The following is an 11,056-nucleotide window of genomic DNA, read 5'->3' on the forward strand; positions in this document are numbered from 1 at the left end:
CTACTTGAGCTCACACAACTCTGCTGTGGTACCAGTATCGCCTAGAAGCCAAAATCCAGGATAGAGAGGCTGAGTGAACGTGGTCTGGACTCTGTGGAGGAGAGTGATGGTTTCAGAGACGCTGTAGTAAGACAGAGTACCTGCACTATGATCCAGGTAAACTCCTATTGTGGAGGACTGAGGGCCTGAGATGGAAGTAACAATATCATTATGTCTGAATGTATAACCTCCACTGTTACATATTAATGACCAGGATTTGTCATTATTTCCAAATCCACATTCAGTACGGGTCCCTGTTCTGCTAATGTTCTTGTATGCAACTGCTATATAAACGTGCCCGCTCCACTTCACCTCCCAGTAACAACGTCCAGTCAGACCCTCTCTACTCAGGACCTGCTGCCTTTGACCAAATCTGTGTGGGTGAGCTGAATATACCTGGTCTACTGACATGAATGTTGCTTTTCTGTTCCTTTCACTTAATGACAAACGTTTGTATGCTGTGTTTGGATCCAGTGTGATTTTACAAGAATACTTGAGGAGTTCAGTTCTGGTTCTGGGCTCTGCTTGAGGCAGTAAAACATCCACTTCAGTCACTGCCGGTGAGATCTTTGTCCACTCCTCACTCAGGACAGCCTGAAGTTTATCTCTGGCCTCCGACACAGCTGCTGTCACACCCTCAAAAGAGCACAGAGGACGTATAACAACGCTGGGTAAGTCTTTAGGTTCGCTCAGACGTGACAGTGAGAAGTAGTTGTTCAGGAAATGGAGATGATCTTCAGTGTGTGAGAGCTTCTCCAGCTCAGTGTCTTTCCTCCGCAGCTCAGTGATCTCCTGCTGCAGCTCCTCCTCAAGATCTTTAGCTCGACTCACTTCAGTTTTTTGCTGTGATCTGATCTGCTGCTTCACTTCAGAGCTTCTCTTCTCAATGAGACGGATCAAGTTGGTGAATGTCTTCTCGCTGTCCTCCACAGCTTTGTCAGCAGAAAGATTGATAGCCTCCACCCTCCGCTGAAGCACCTTGACGTCTTTCTCTCTGTCCTGGATTCTCTGTTGGATTGTTTGCTGACTCGCCCCGAGCTCCGTCTGCCTCTCAGCCCTTTCTGCTGCAGCAGAGACTGTGTCATGGCCTTTATGATCATCCATGGAGCAGAGATAACAGATACACTGCTGATCAGTGCGGCAGAAAATCTTCATCACCTCGTCATGGCGAGAGCAGATGTTCTCCTGAAGCTTTAAGGTGGCTTCAACCAGCTTGTGTTTCTTTAAAGGAGCCACACTGTAGTGAGGCTGGAGGTGTTGCTCACAGTAAGAGGCCATACACACCAGACAGGACTTGAAGGCTTTCAGCTTCTTCCCAGTGCAGTAATCACAGGCCACGTCTCCAGGTCCAGCATAGGAATGATCAGGTGAAGCAGCTTGAAGTTGTACTTTCTTCACTTCCTCCACTAACTCTGCTAACATGGTGTTTTTCACCAGGACAGGCCTCGGTGTGAAGCTCTGCCTGCACTGAGGGCAGCTGTGTGCTACCTTCTCTTTCTCCGTGTCCCAGCAGTCTTTAATACAGCTCATGCAGTAGCTGTGCCCACAGGGAATAGTCACCGGATCCTTCAGAAGATCCAGACAGATTGAACAGCTCCGTTTCTCTCGATCCAGCTGAAGCACTTGCTGCGCCATTTCTCCTCCAGACGACAGTGAATGTCAGTGAGTTCGACTTTGTTAACAGATAAAAGCTGAGCTCATTTCCTTGATGTTTAGTCACTTATCTGTAGTGTATGAGCCTATCAGCTGTTGTATTTCATCACATGGTGTTCAGATCCATCTTTACACTGGTAGATTTATGAAATGGGAGGGAGCAATAAATGTCTGAGCTGAATGGACTTTGAGAGTTTCTCAGAGCAGGGAGAGCCGAGCCTGGACAATAAAACAATAATAAATAAAGTTGGATTGGGGTTATAAAGTTGTGCTCCTTTCCAAGAAGAGAACCGATGTGAGGGTTGCAGCGTGACTCTAGCACTAAGTCACAGTTCATCTCTCAGAGAGAAATTAAAGTTTTGGTTTTCAACTACAAACGTAATTTTGAAAATCCATGTAAAGCTTCATCTTTCTGGGACAAATTGACAGGTTGGATTGGGTCTCTACCAGAGCCAGCAAGAGCTGCTTCCAGATTGGGCTATTAACTAAATGCCGAGAAGCAAGAAAGATTATGGCAATAACTATTCAGTTATCTAATTGCTGTTGTTGCTTTGCATATACACAGGTTGAGGCTTTGAGGAAACCTGTCAAAGAATGTGGTTCTGACTCAAAAGGCTCCTAAATGGGTCTCCTGATACACCTGAGGAGTATCAGCTCTGTTCACCCACAATATTACCTCAAAGTCATCCTGATCAATTTGCAGCCACTGCTTTAAATGCATACAATCAAATAACCTGTAAGGTGTGTGATTATTATCTACAGGAAAGCAGCATTCAACCTCAACAAACCCAACATGAACTCACTACACAATGTATTCAAGTCAGTGTTGATGTAGTGGTGAGGTAGGTTACGTGGAAAAACAGGTGATTCTTGCGCCATCTGCTGTTTGTGTCTGCACATAGAAGTGAGATTAGTTCATATAAACTGCAGCACAACAGCTGCCAAAATAAACAAGCATTCATTAATGAACAGCAAAATACAAATCCAGTGACAGTCAGCAAGATCAAGTGAAAAGGAAACAGCTTGTGGTGTGTTCATCTGCACACTGCAGCAGACTAGTCTCTGTTAATGAGCTTTGTTCCCTCCACTGTGTAACTTACAGTTCATCTTTGCACTATTGTCCTCTGGTGCTGAACAGCAGAGCAAAGGGACTGGTTCAGGTCTGATCCCTACACCACAGTTAAAGCCAGATCACATCTTTAAGAGTCCTGCAGTTTAAACAGTGTTATTGGGTTCCTCCTGTTCTGTCGGCCTCCACTGTCGCCCCGTTATTTTCAGACTCTCTGAGGTACAAATTGTGAAGATGCTAAAAATGGTGAAAGGTCAGACAACAGTCTGCTCACCAGAGAAAGAGATTAACAGCTGAAAGAGTTTCTTCTTTTGGAGCTTCATGCCTTCACAGAGACAGAGGGTCTTTTCTCACTCCTTGGCCACTGTAAAGACAATGAGAGCAGATGCTTTCATAGTTTTTACACTGATCATCTGTAGGATTTAAATGCAGATGGTGTCTTGCATTGCAGTTTTAATGTTTTTGCAGCCATCTTTAGGCTCTATAGCCAGGGCTGACAATGAGGGGGTCAATAGGGGAAAGCTTTCTGGGCTCCAGCCTCTAGGGGGGGCCGTTGGAGACCAGCATTAATCATGTTCATCCTAATGTAGGCGATGATAACCACATTTAATTTAGATTCAATGTGCTAATCATTACACTTATACAATATATATTTCATTATTTGTCTTTATATTTAGACATTTATCTATTCTTTTATTTTTATTTTACATTGCAAGAGAGACAGTAAACACATCATGATGTGAAAATAATTTCATGATTCTGCTTTTTCTGATAAAATGACCCATCAACTCCAACATGAAGTGGATGTTATTTGATTAGCCTTCATCACCCTCCCTGTGTGTTTGTTACCAACATACCTGAAAAACTGACTGATTGAAGAAAAGAGTTAGAAAGCAAACTGCTCTAGATATAATATTTAGGCAGTTTGATTTATCAAAGAATAGAGGTTTACTGTTAAAATGATGACAAGCCAGTTATTTATTCATGTTTTCATTTATTTTCAGGGTTTTGAACAATGATTTTCAGATGTTTCCTAAAAAAGTTACCGTGTAAAGACACTTTACAACTCTTCCAAAGATGAGGAGAAAACTCTTTTTCAGAAGGTAAAATTTGATTCATATCTGTTTCCCCAGCATCACTAATTTTACTGAGTAATGTGAATTTGCAATATCATTACAATAACAACATAGTATGCAGCACAGACGGCAGTATGTAAACTACTAAAGAGAAAACAAATGGCACAAATCGTGTTCATGAAGATGTGGTACAACTTAAATCACCTTTATCTTTAGAATAAAACATTACTACTATTACTTACAATACATATTTACATACATCACTTTTATTCATTTTGTAGTTTTTGACATAATTGATGACAAAAGTCAACTCTAAGTAGGACAACAACAGATTTTTCATCAGACATTTTGTTTAACTAATATTTTCCACACACGGTATGAAATGGAAATGTTTTAGTAAATATCCAATTTCAACAAACAACATAGTTTAATCCCTATGTAGCAAATAAAGAGATTTTTTTCATGTCACCATTTCATTGAATTGACAAACAAACAAACAAAAACCAATATAAAATCCAAGAAAAATCATCATGGTCCCACCTCCTATGTTTGATCAGTGCAGTGCAGACACACCTCAACATGTACAGCACCACAGATGAGTCTCTCTTTAATCTCCTGTCTACTTGAGCTCACACAACTCTGCTGTGTCACCAGCAAAGTTTGGAAGCCAAAGTCCAGGATAGAGAGGCTGAGTGAACGTGGTCTGGACTCTGTGGAGGAGAGTGATGGTTTCAGAGACGCTGTAGTAAGACAGAGTACCTGCACTATGATCCAGGTAAACTCCTATTGTGGAGGACTGAGGGCCTGAGATGGAAGTAACAATATTATTATGTCTGAATGTATAACCTCTACTGTTACATTGTAATGACCAGGATTTGTTATTAAATCCAAAGACACATTCAGTACTGGTCCCTGTTCTGCTAATGTTCTTGTATGAAACTGCTATATGAACCGCCCCGCTCCACTTCACCTCCCAGTAACAACGTCCAGTCAGACCCTCTCTACTCAGGACCTGCTGCCATTTACCAAATCTGTCTGGGTGAGCTGAATATACCTGGTCTACTGACATTAATGTTGCTTTTCTGTTCCTGTCACTTAATGACAAACGTGTGTTTGCTGTGTTTGGATCCAGTGTGATTTCACGAGAATACTTGAGAAGTTCAGTTCTGGTTCTGGGCTCTGCTTGAGGCAGTAAAACATCCACTTCAGTCACTGCCAGTGAGATCTTTGTCCACTCCTCACTCAGGACAGCCTGAAGTTTATCTCTGGCCTCCGACACAGCTGCTGTCACACCCTCAAAAGAGCACAGAGGACGTATATCAATGCTGGGTAAGTCTTTAGGTTCGCTCAGACGTGACAGTGAGAAGTAGTTGTTCAGGAAATGGAGATGATCTTCTGTGTGTGAGAGCTTCTCCAGCTCAGTGTCTTTCCTCCGCAGCTCAGTGATCTCCTGCTGCAGCTCCTCCTCAAGATCTTTAGCTCGACTCACTTCAGTTTTCTGCTGTGATCTGATCTGCTGCTTCACTTCAGAGCTTCTCTTCTCAATGAGACGGATCAACTCGGTGAACGTCTTCTCGCTGTCCTCCACAGCTTTGTCAGCAGAAAGATTGATAGCCTCCACCCTCCGCTGAAGCACCTTGACGTCTTTCTCTCTGTCCTGGATTCTCTGTTGGATTGTTTGCTGACTCGCCCCGAGCTCCGTCTGCCTCTCAGCCCTTTCTGCTGCAGCAGAGACTGTGTCATGGCCTTTATGATCATCCATGGAGCAGAGAATACAGATACACTGCTGATCAGTGCGGCAGAAAATCTTCATCACCTCGTCATGGCGAGAGCAGATGTTCTCCTGAAGCTTTAAGGTGGCTTCAACCAGCTTGTGTTTCTTTAATGGAGCCAGACTGTAGTGAGGCTGGAGGTGTTGCTCACAGTATGAGAGCATACACACCAGACAGGACTTGAAGGCTTTCAGCTTCTTCCCAGTGCAGTAATCACAGGCCACGTCTCCAGGTCCAGCATAGGAATGATCAGGTGAAGCAGCTTGAAGTTGTACTTTCTTCACTTCCTCCACTAACTCTGCTAACACGGTGCTTTTCACCAGGACAGGCCTCGGTGTGAAGCTCTGCCTGCACTGAGGGCAGCTGTGTGCTTCCTTGTCTTTCTCCGTGTCCCAGCAGTCTTTAATACAGCTCATGCAGTAGCTGTGCCCACAGGGAATAGTCACCGGATCCTTCAGAAGATCCAGACAGATTGAACAGCTCAGTTTCTCTCGATCCAGCTGAAGCACATGCTGCGCCATTTCTCCTCCAGACGACAGTGAATGTCAGTAAGTTTCACTCTCTGTTTCCTGATAAAAGCTGAGCTCATTTCCTTGATGTTCAGTCACTGGTCTGTAGTGTATGAGCCTATCAGCTGTTGCATTTCATCACATGGTGTTTAGACCCATGTTTTCACTGGCAGATCTATGAAAGGGGAGGAACTACCAACATCAGAGCTGAATGTGCTGTGAGAGTTTCTCAGAGCAGGAGGAGCCGAGCCTGGCCAGTCAGTAACGTCTGGGTGGGGTTAAAAAGTTGTGCTTGATCCAGGAAGAGGAGGGTTGTGAGAGTTGCATTGTGTATCAGCGCTCAGAAATAGTGCACCTCTCAGATATTTATATAATTAACCCGTGTTCCCAGAGGAACCTGATTTACAGGGTACAAGGTTCCTTTTTCTTTCTATCATCTCACAACAGGGTTGTTTAACAAAATACTTGCTGAATTCCCTTTATGCTCCTCACTAAAAAAAAACAAATCTGTAAATGGATGAATAAAAAATAAGACACAACAACAAACAATTTCTTGTAGTTGAGAGCAGAGGATGAGTTCAGGAGTCTCCCAGCCTGAGGAAAGAAGCTGCTCTGTAGTCTGGTGGTGAAGCAGACTAGTAACACCTGTACTTCTTAATGTTTGTTGTGAAAAGATGAAACTTTTCATGGTCCATATTCTGCTCTAACTGGGTTCATTGTCCTGACCGGTCAGATTCTGTGGTGGATATTTTGTGCTTGGTGTTTGTTTCTTCCTCTGTTGTGCTTGCAGAGGTGCATTGAGAGGCTGGGCGGAGCTTCCCACTCACCTGAGCTGCTGACACACGCTCACCTGCAGCAGGTTGGCAGTTAGTCTTGCTGATAAAGCCCTGCTCTCCACGCTACCTGCTTCCAGGTGATTTCATCAGTTCAGTGGGGTACATGGCTCCTGTTAGATCGTCGTTTTGTATGACTTGTAGTTTTTTCGTGTTCACTCTACACACAGTGTTCACCTGCACCTGCACCTCTGCAGCCAGCAGCCTCACCCTGTGCTCACCAGAGTCTCAACTCACCACGCTACCTCACCTCCACCTGTACGGTTTTCATCAGATATGACGACGACGGCAAAATCTGGCCTAAACAAGTCAGTTTCCTCAGACAGAACAATGGTTCTTCTAACATGTTCTTGTCACGTTGTAGAAAGTCTTTCACAATTAGTGTGTATCTTTTGTGTTATTCATCAAAACCACTAATTGCATTATTTAGATATAAACATAGATACCAAGCAGAATTCGATATATTTTTCTTAAAAAGTTAAATTTGTCCCAGTAAAATTAAAAATGCCATCTGTTATATGAATGTGTCTCTGAATGCACTGACTTTGCTTGATCTGGCACTTAATTACACAAAAGCATTATTATTTGATGTCATATTTGTGTGACGTTTGAAGGAAAAATACAGTTATTGAAAGTTTATTTCTGCCTAAATATGACTTGATCTCATTCTTGAGCTTCATAATATAAAGATCTGAGCTCACGAGACAGCTTGAAATCCTTTTAAAGGACCATTACAACAGAAAATGTGCCTTTTCACCTGCCAAAAATTGTTTGAAGGCCAAATACAGTTACTGAAAGGTCATTTTCAGAAATAAATGTCAAGTTGAGAGCAGAGGGTGAGTTCAGGAGTCTCCCAGCCTGAGGAAAGAAGCTGCTCTGTAGTCTGGTGGTGATGCAGACTAGTAACACCTGTACTTCTAAATGTTTGTTGTGAAAAGATGAAACATTTTTTGGTCCATATTCTGCTCTAACTGGGTTTATGTACTGAAGCACCGTGTCTATCATGGCCTTTACGATCACCCATGGAGCAGTGACAACAGATATTTTCCTGTATGAAAGAGCCAACATGTCACAAACTTAAAATCATCTCAGAATTGTGCTGTTTCTGGTGAAATGACCCATCAGCTCCATGATAACATGGAGGTTATCTGACTGCCTTCATTGATCTCCCTGTTTGTGTTTCTGTTCCCACAATATCCTGAAAAACTGATTGATTGAAATGAAATTTAGCAGGAAAACAAGTGATTCTGGTGATATTCTGACAGTTAAAGGAAGAACACACAGTCATCTATTCATTTATGTGTTTATTTATTTATTTGAAGGATTTGAACAAAGACTTTTCATGAATGCTTCTTAAAATTGTTACTACATATTGACATGATATCAGTTTTAACAAGACGATCAACAAACCATTTTCAGAGGGTTAATTTTGAAACTATACAAGCTGATATTTTACTGATGTTTTTCATGCAGGTTTTGGTTACATAAAAAAATAGAAATGTGATTTTGAAACATCAAAACAGAGGCACACTATGAAGGACAGACAGAAGTATGTGCAAAACTAAAAGTAAAGATGAAATTACACAAAATATGTTCATGAAGATTTGGTACAAATAAAATTACATAAAAATCTTAAAACTAAAAAAAAACTCAAAAATCCAAACAGATTCACACATTTTACACACCACATGTTTCTGACAAAAACTGATTCATCATTTCACATCTTGCATATGTAATATTTCCCAAATGTTCAGTAAATGAAGCTCACAAGTCAAATTTTTAACAAACAAGATGGTCTAATCACTCTGTAGGAAACAATCACAGTTTCTCTAAACTGAGAAGAAAAAAAACAAAACTATATAAAATCCAAGAAAAATCATCATGGTCCCACCTCCTATGTTTGATCAGTGCAGTGCAGACACACCTCAACATGTACAGCACCACAGAGGAGTCTCTCTTTAATCTCCTGTCTACTTGAGCTCACACAACTCTGCTGAACCTCCATAGCGTGGAGATGGAAACAAAAATCCTGGATAGAGAGGCTGAGTGAACGTGGTCTGGACTCTGTGGAGGAGAGTGATGGTTTCAGAGACGCTGTAGTAAGACAGAGTACCTGCACTATGATCCAGGTAAACTCCTATTGTGGAGGACTGAGGGCCTGAGATGGAAGTAAAAATATCATTATGTCTGAAGTTATAACCTCCACTGCAACATCTTATTGACCAGGATTTGTCATTACATCCAAATGCACATTCAGTACGGGTCCCTGTTCTGCTAATGTTCTTGTATGAAACTGCTATATAAACCATCCCGCTCCACTTCACTTCCCAGTAACAACGTCCAGTCAGACCCTCTCTACTCAGGACCTGGCACCATTCAACAAATCTGTCTGGGTGAGCTGAATATACCTGGTCTACTGACATGAATGTTGCTTTTCTGTTCCTGTCACTTAATGACAAACGTGTGTTTGCTGTGTTTGGATCCAGTGTGATTTCACAAGAATACTTGAGAAGTTCAGTTCTGGTTCTGGGCTCTGCTTGAGGCAGTAAAACATCCACTTCAGTCACTGCCAGTGAGATCTTTGTCCACTCCTCACTCAGGACAGCCTGAAGTTTATCTCTGGCCTCCGACACAGCTGCTGTCACACCCTCAAAAGAGCACAGAGGACGTATAACAATGCTGGGTAAGTCTTTAGGTTCGCTCAGACGTGACAGTGAGAAGTAGTTGTTCAGGAAATGGAGATGATCTTCAGTGTGTGAGAGCTTCTCCAGCTCAGTGTCTTTCCTCCGCAGCTCAGTGATCTCCTGCTGCAGCTCCTCCTCAAGATCTTTAGCTCGACTCACTTCAGTTTTCTGCTGTGATCTGATCTGCTGCTTCACTTCAGAGCTTCTCTTCTCAATGAGACGGATCAAGTCGGTGAATGTCTTCTCGCTGTCCTCCACAGCTTTGTCAGCAGAAAGATTGAAAGCCTCCACCCTCCGCTGAAGCACCTTGACGTCTTTCTCTCTGTCCTGGATTCTCTGTTGGATTGTTTGCTGACTCGCCCCGAGCTCCGTCTGCCTCTCAGCCCTTTCTGCTGCAGCAGAGACTGTGTCATGGCCTTTATGATCATCCATGGAGCAGAGAATACAGATACACTGCTGATCAGTGCGGCAGAAAATCTTCATCACCTCGTCATGGCGAGAGCAAATGTTCTCCTGAAGCTTTAAGGTGGCTTCAACCAGCTTGTGTTTCTTTAACAGAGCTACATCATAGTGAGGCTGGAGGTGTTGCTCACAGTATGAGAGCATACATACCAGACAGGACTTGAAGGCTTTCAGCTTCTTCCCAGTGCAGTAGTCACAGGCCACGTCTCCAGGTCCAGCATAGGAATGATCAGGTGAAGCAGCTTGAAGTTGTACTTTCTTCACTTCCTCCACTAACTCTGCTAACATGGTGTTTTTCACCAGGACAGGCCTCGGTGTGAAGCTCTGCCTGCACTGAGGGCAGCTGTGTGCTTCCTTGTCTTTCTCCGTGTCCCAGCAGTCTTTAATACAGCTCATGCAGTAGCTGTGCCCACAGGGAATAGTCACCGGATCCTTCAGAAGATCCAGACAGATTGAACAGCTCCGTTTCTCTCGATCCAGCTGAATCACATGCTGCGCCATTTCTCCTCCAGACGACAGTGAATGTCAGTGAGTTCGACTTTGTTAACAGATAAAAGCTGAGCTCATTTCCTTGATGTTTAGTCACTTATCTGTAGTGTATGAGCCTATCAGCTTTTGTACTTCATCACATGGTGTTCAGATCCATCTTTAGACTGGTAGATTTATGAAATGGGAGGGAGCAATAAATGTCTGAGCTGAATGGACTTTGAGAGTTTCTCAGAGCAGGGAGAGCCGAGCCTGGACAATAAAACAATAAGAAATAAAGTTGGGTTGGGGTTATAAAGTTGTGCTCCTCTCCAAGAAGAGAACCGATGTGAGGGTTGCAGCGTGACTCTAGCACTAAGTCATAGTTCATCTCTCAAAGAGAAATTAAAGTTTTGGTTTTCAACTACAAACATAATTCTGAAAATCCATGTAAAGTGTCATCTTTCTGGGACAAATTGACAGGTTGGATTGGG

General features: G+C 42.8%; 3 protein-coding genes across 3 annotated transcripts; all 3 read right to left on the bottom strand.

The window, feature by feature from the left end:
- LOC141007707 (tripartite motif-containing protein 16-like) lies at nt 1-1,674 on the bottom strand. The gene has a single exon (XM_073480093.1). It carries the CDS (start codon nt 1,672-1,674, stop codon nt 1-3), a length of 1,674 nt encoding a protein of 557 aa, XP_073336194.1.
- Nucleotides 1,675-4,075: 2,401 nt separating this feature from the next.
- On the bottom strand, nt 4,076-6,153 carry LOC141007660 (tripartite motif-containing protein 16-like). Its single transcript, XM_073480042.1, has one exon. The coding sequence runs from the start codon at nt 6,128-6,130 to the stop codon at nt 4,457-4,459; it is 1,674 nt and encodes a 557-aa protein (XP_073336143.1). The 5' UTR covers nt 6,131-6,153; the 3' UTR covers nt 4,076-4,456.
- Nucleotides 6,154-8,707: 2,554 nt separating this feature from the next.
- On the bottom strand, nt 8,708-10,598 carry LOC141007726 (tripartite motif-containing protein 16-like). Its single transcript, XM_073480118.1, has one exon. The coding sequence runs from the start codon at nt 10,596-10,598 to the stop codon at nt 8,922-8,924; it is 1,677 nt and encodes a 558-aa protein (XP_073336219.1). The 3' UTR covers nt 8,708-8,921.
- Between the last annotated feature and the right edge of the window lie 458 nt (nt 10,599-11,056).

This window comes from Pagrus major, chromosome 13 (assembly GCF_040436345.1).
Source record: "Pagrus major chromosome 13, Pma_NU_1.0".
NCBI classification, from domain to species: domain Eukaryota; kingdom Metazoa; phylum Chordata; class Actinopteri; order Spariformes; family Sparidae; genus Pagrus; species Pagrus major.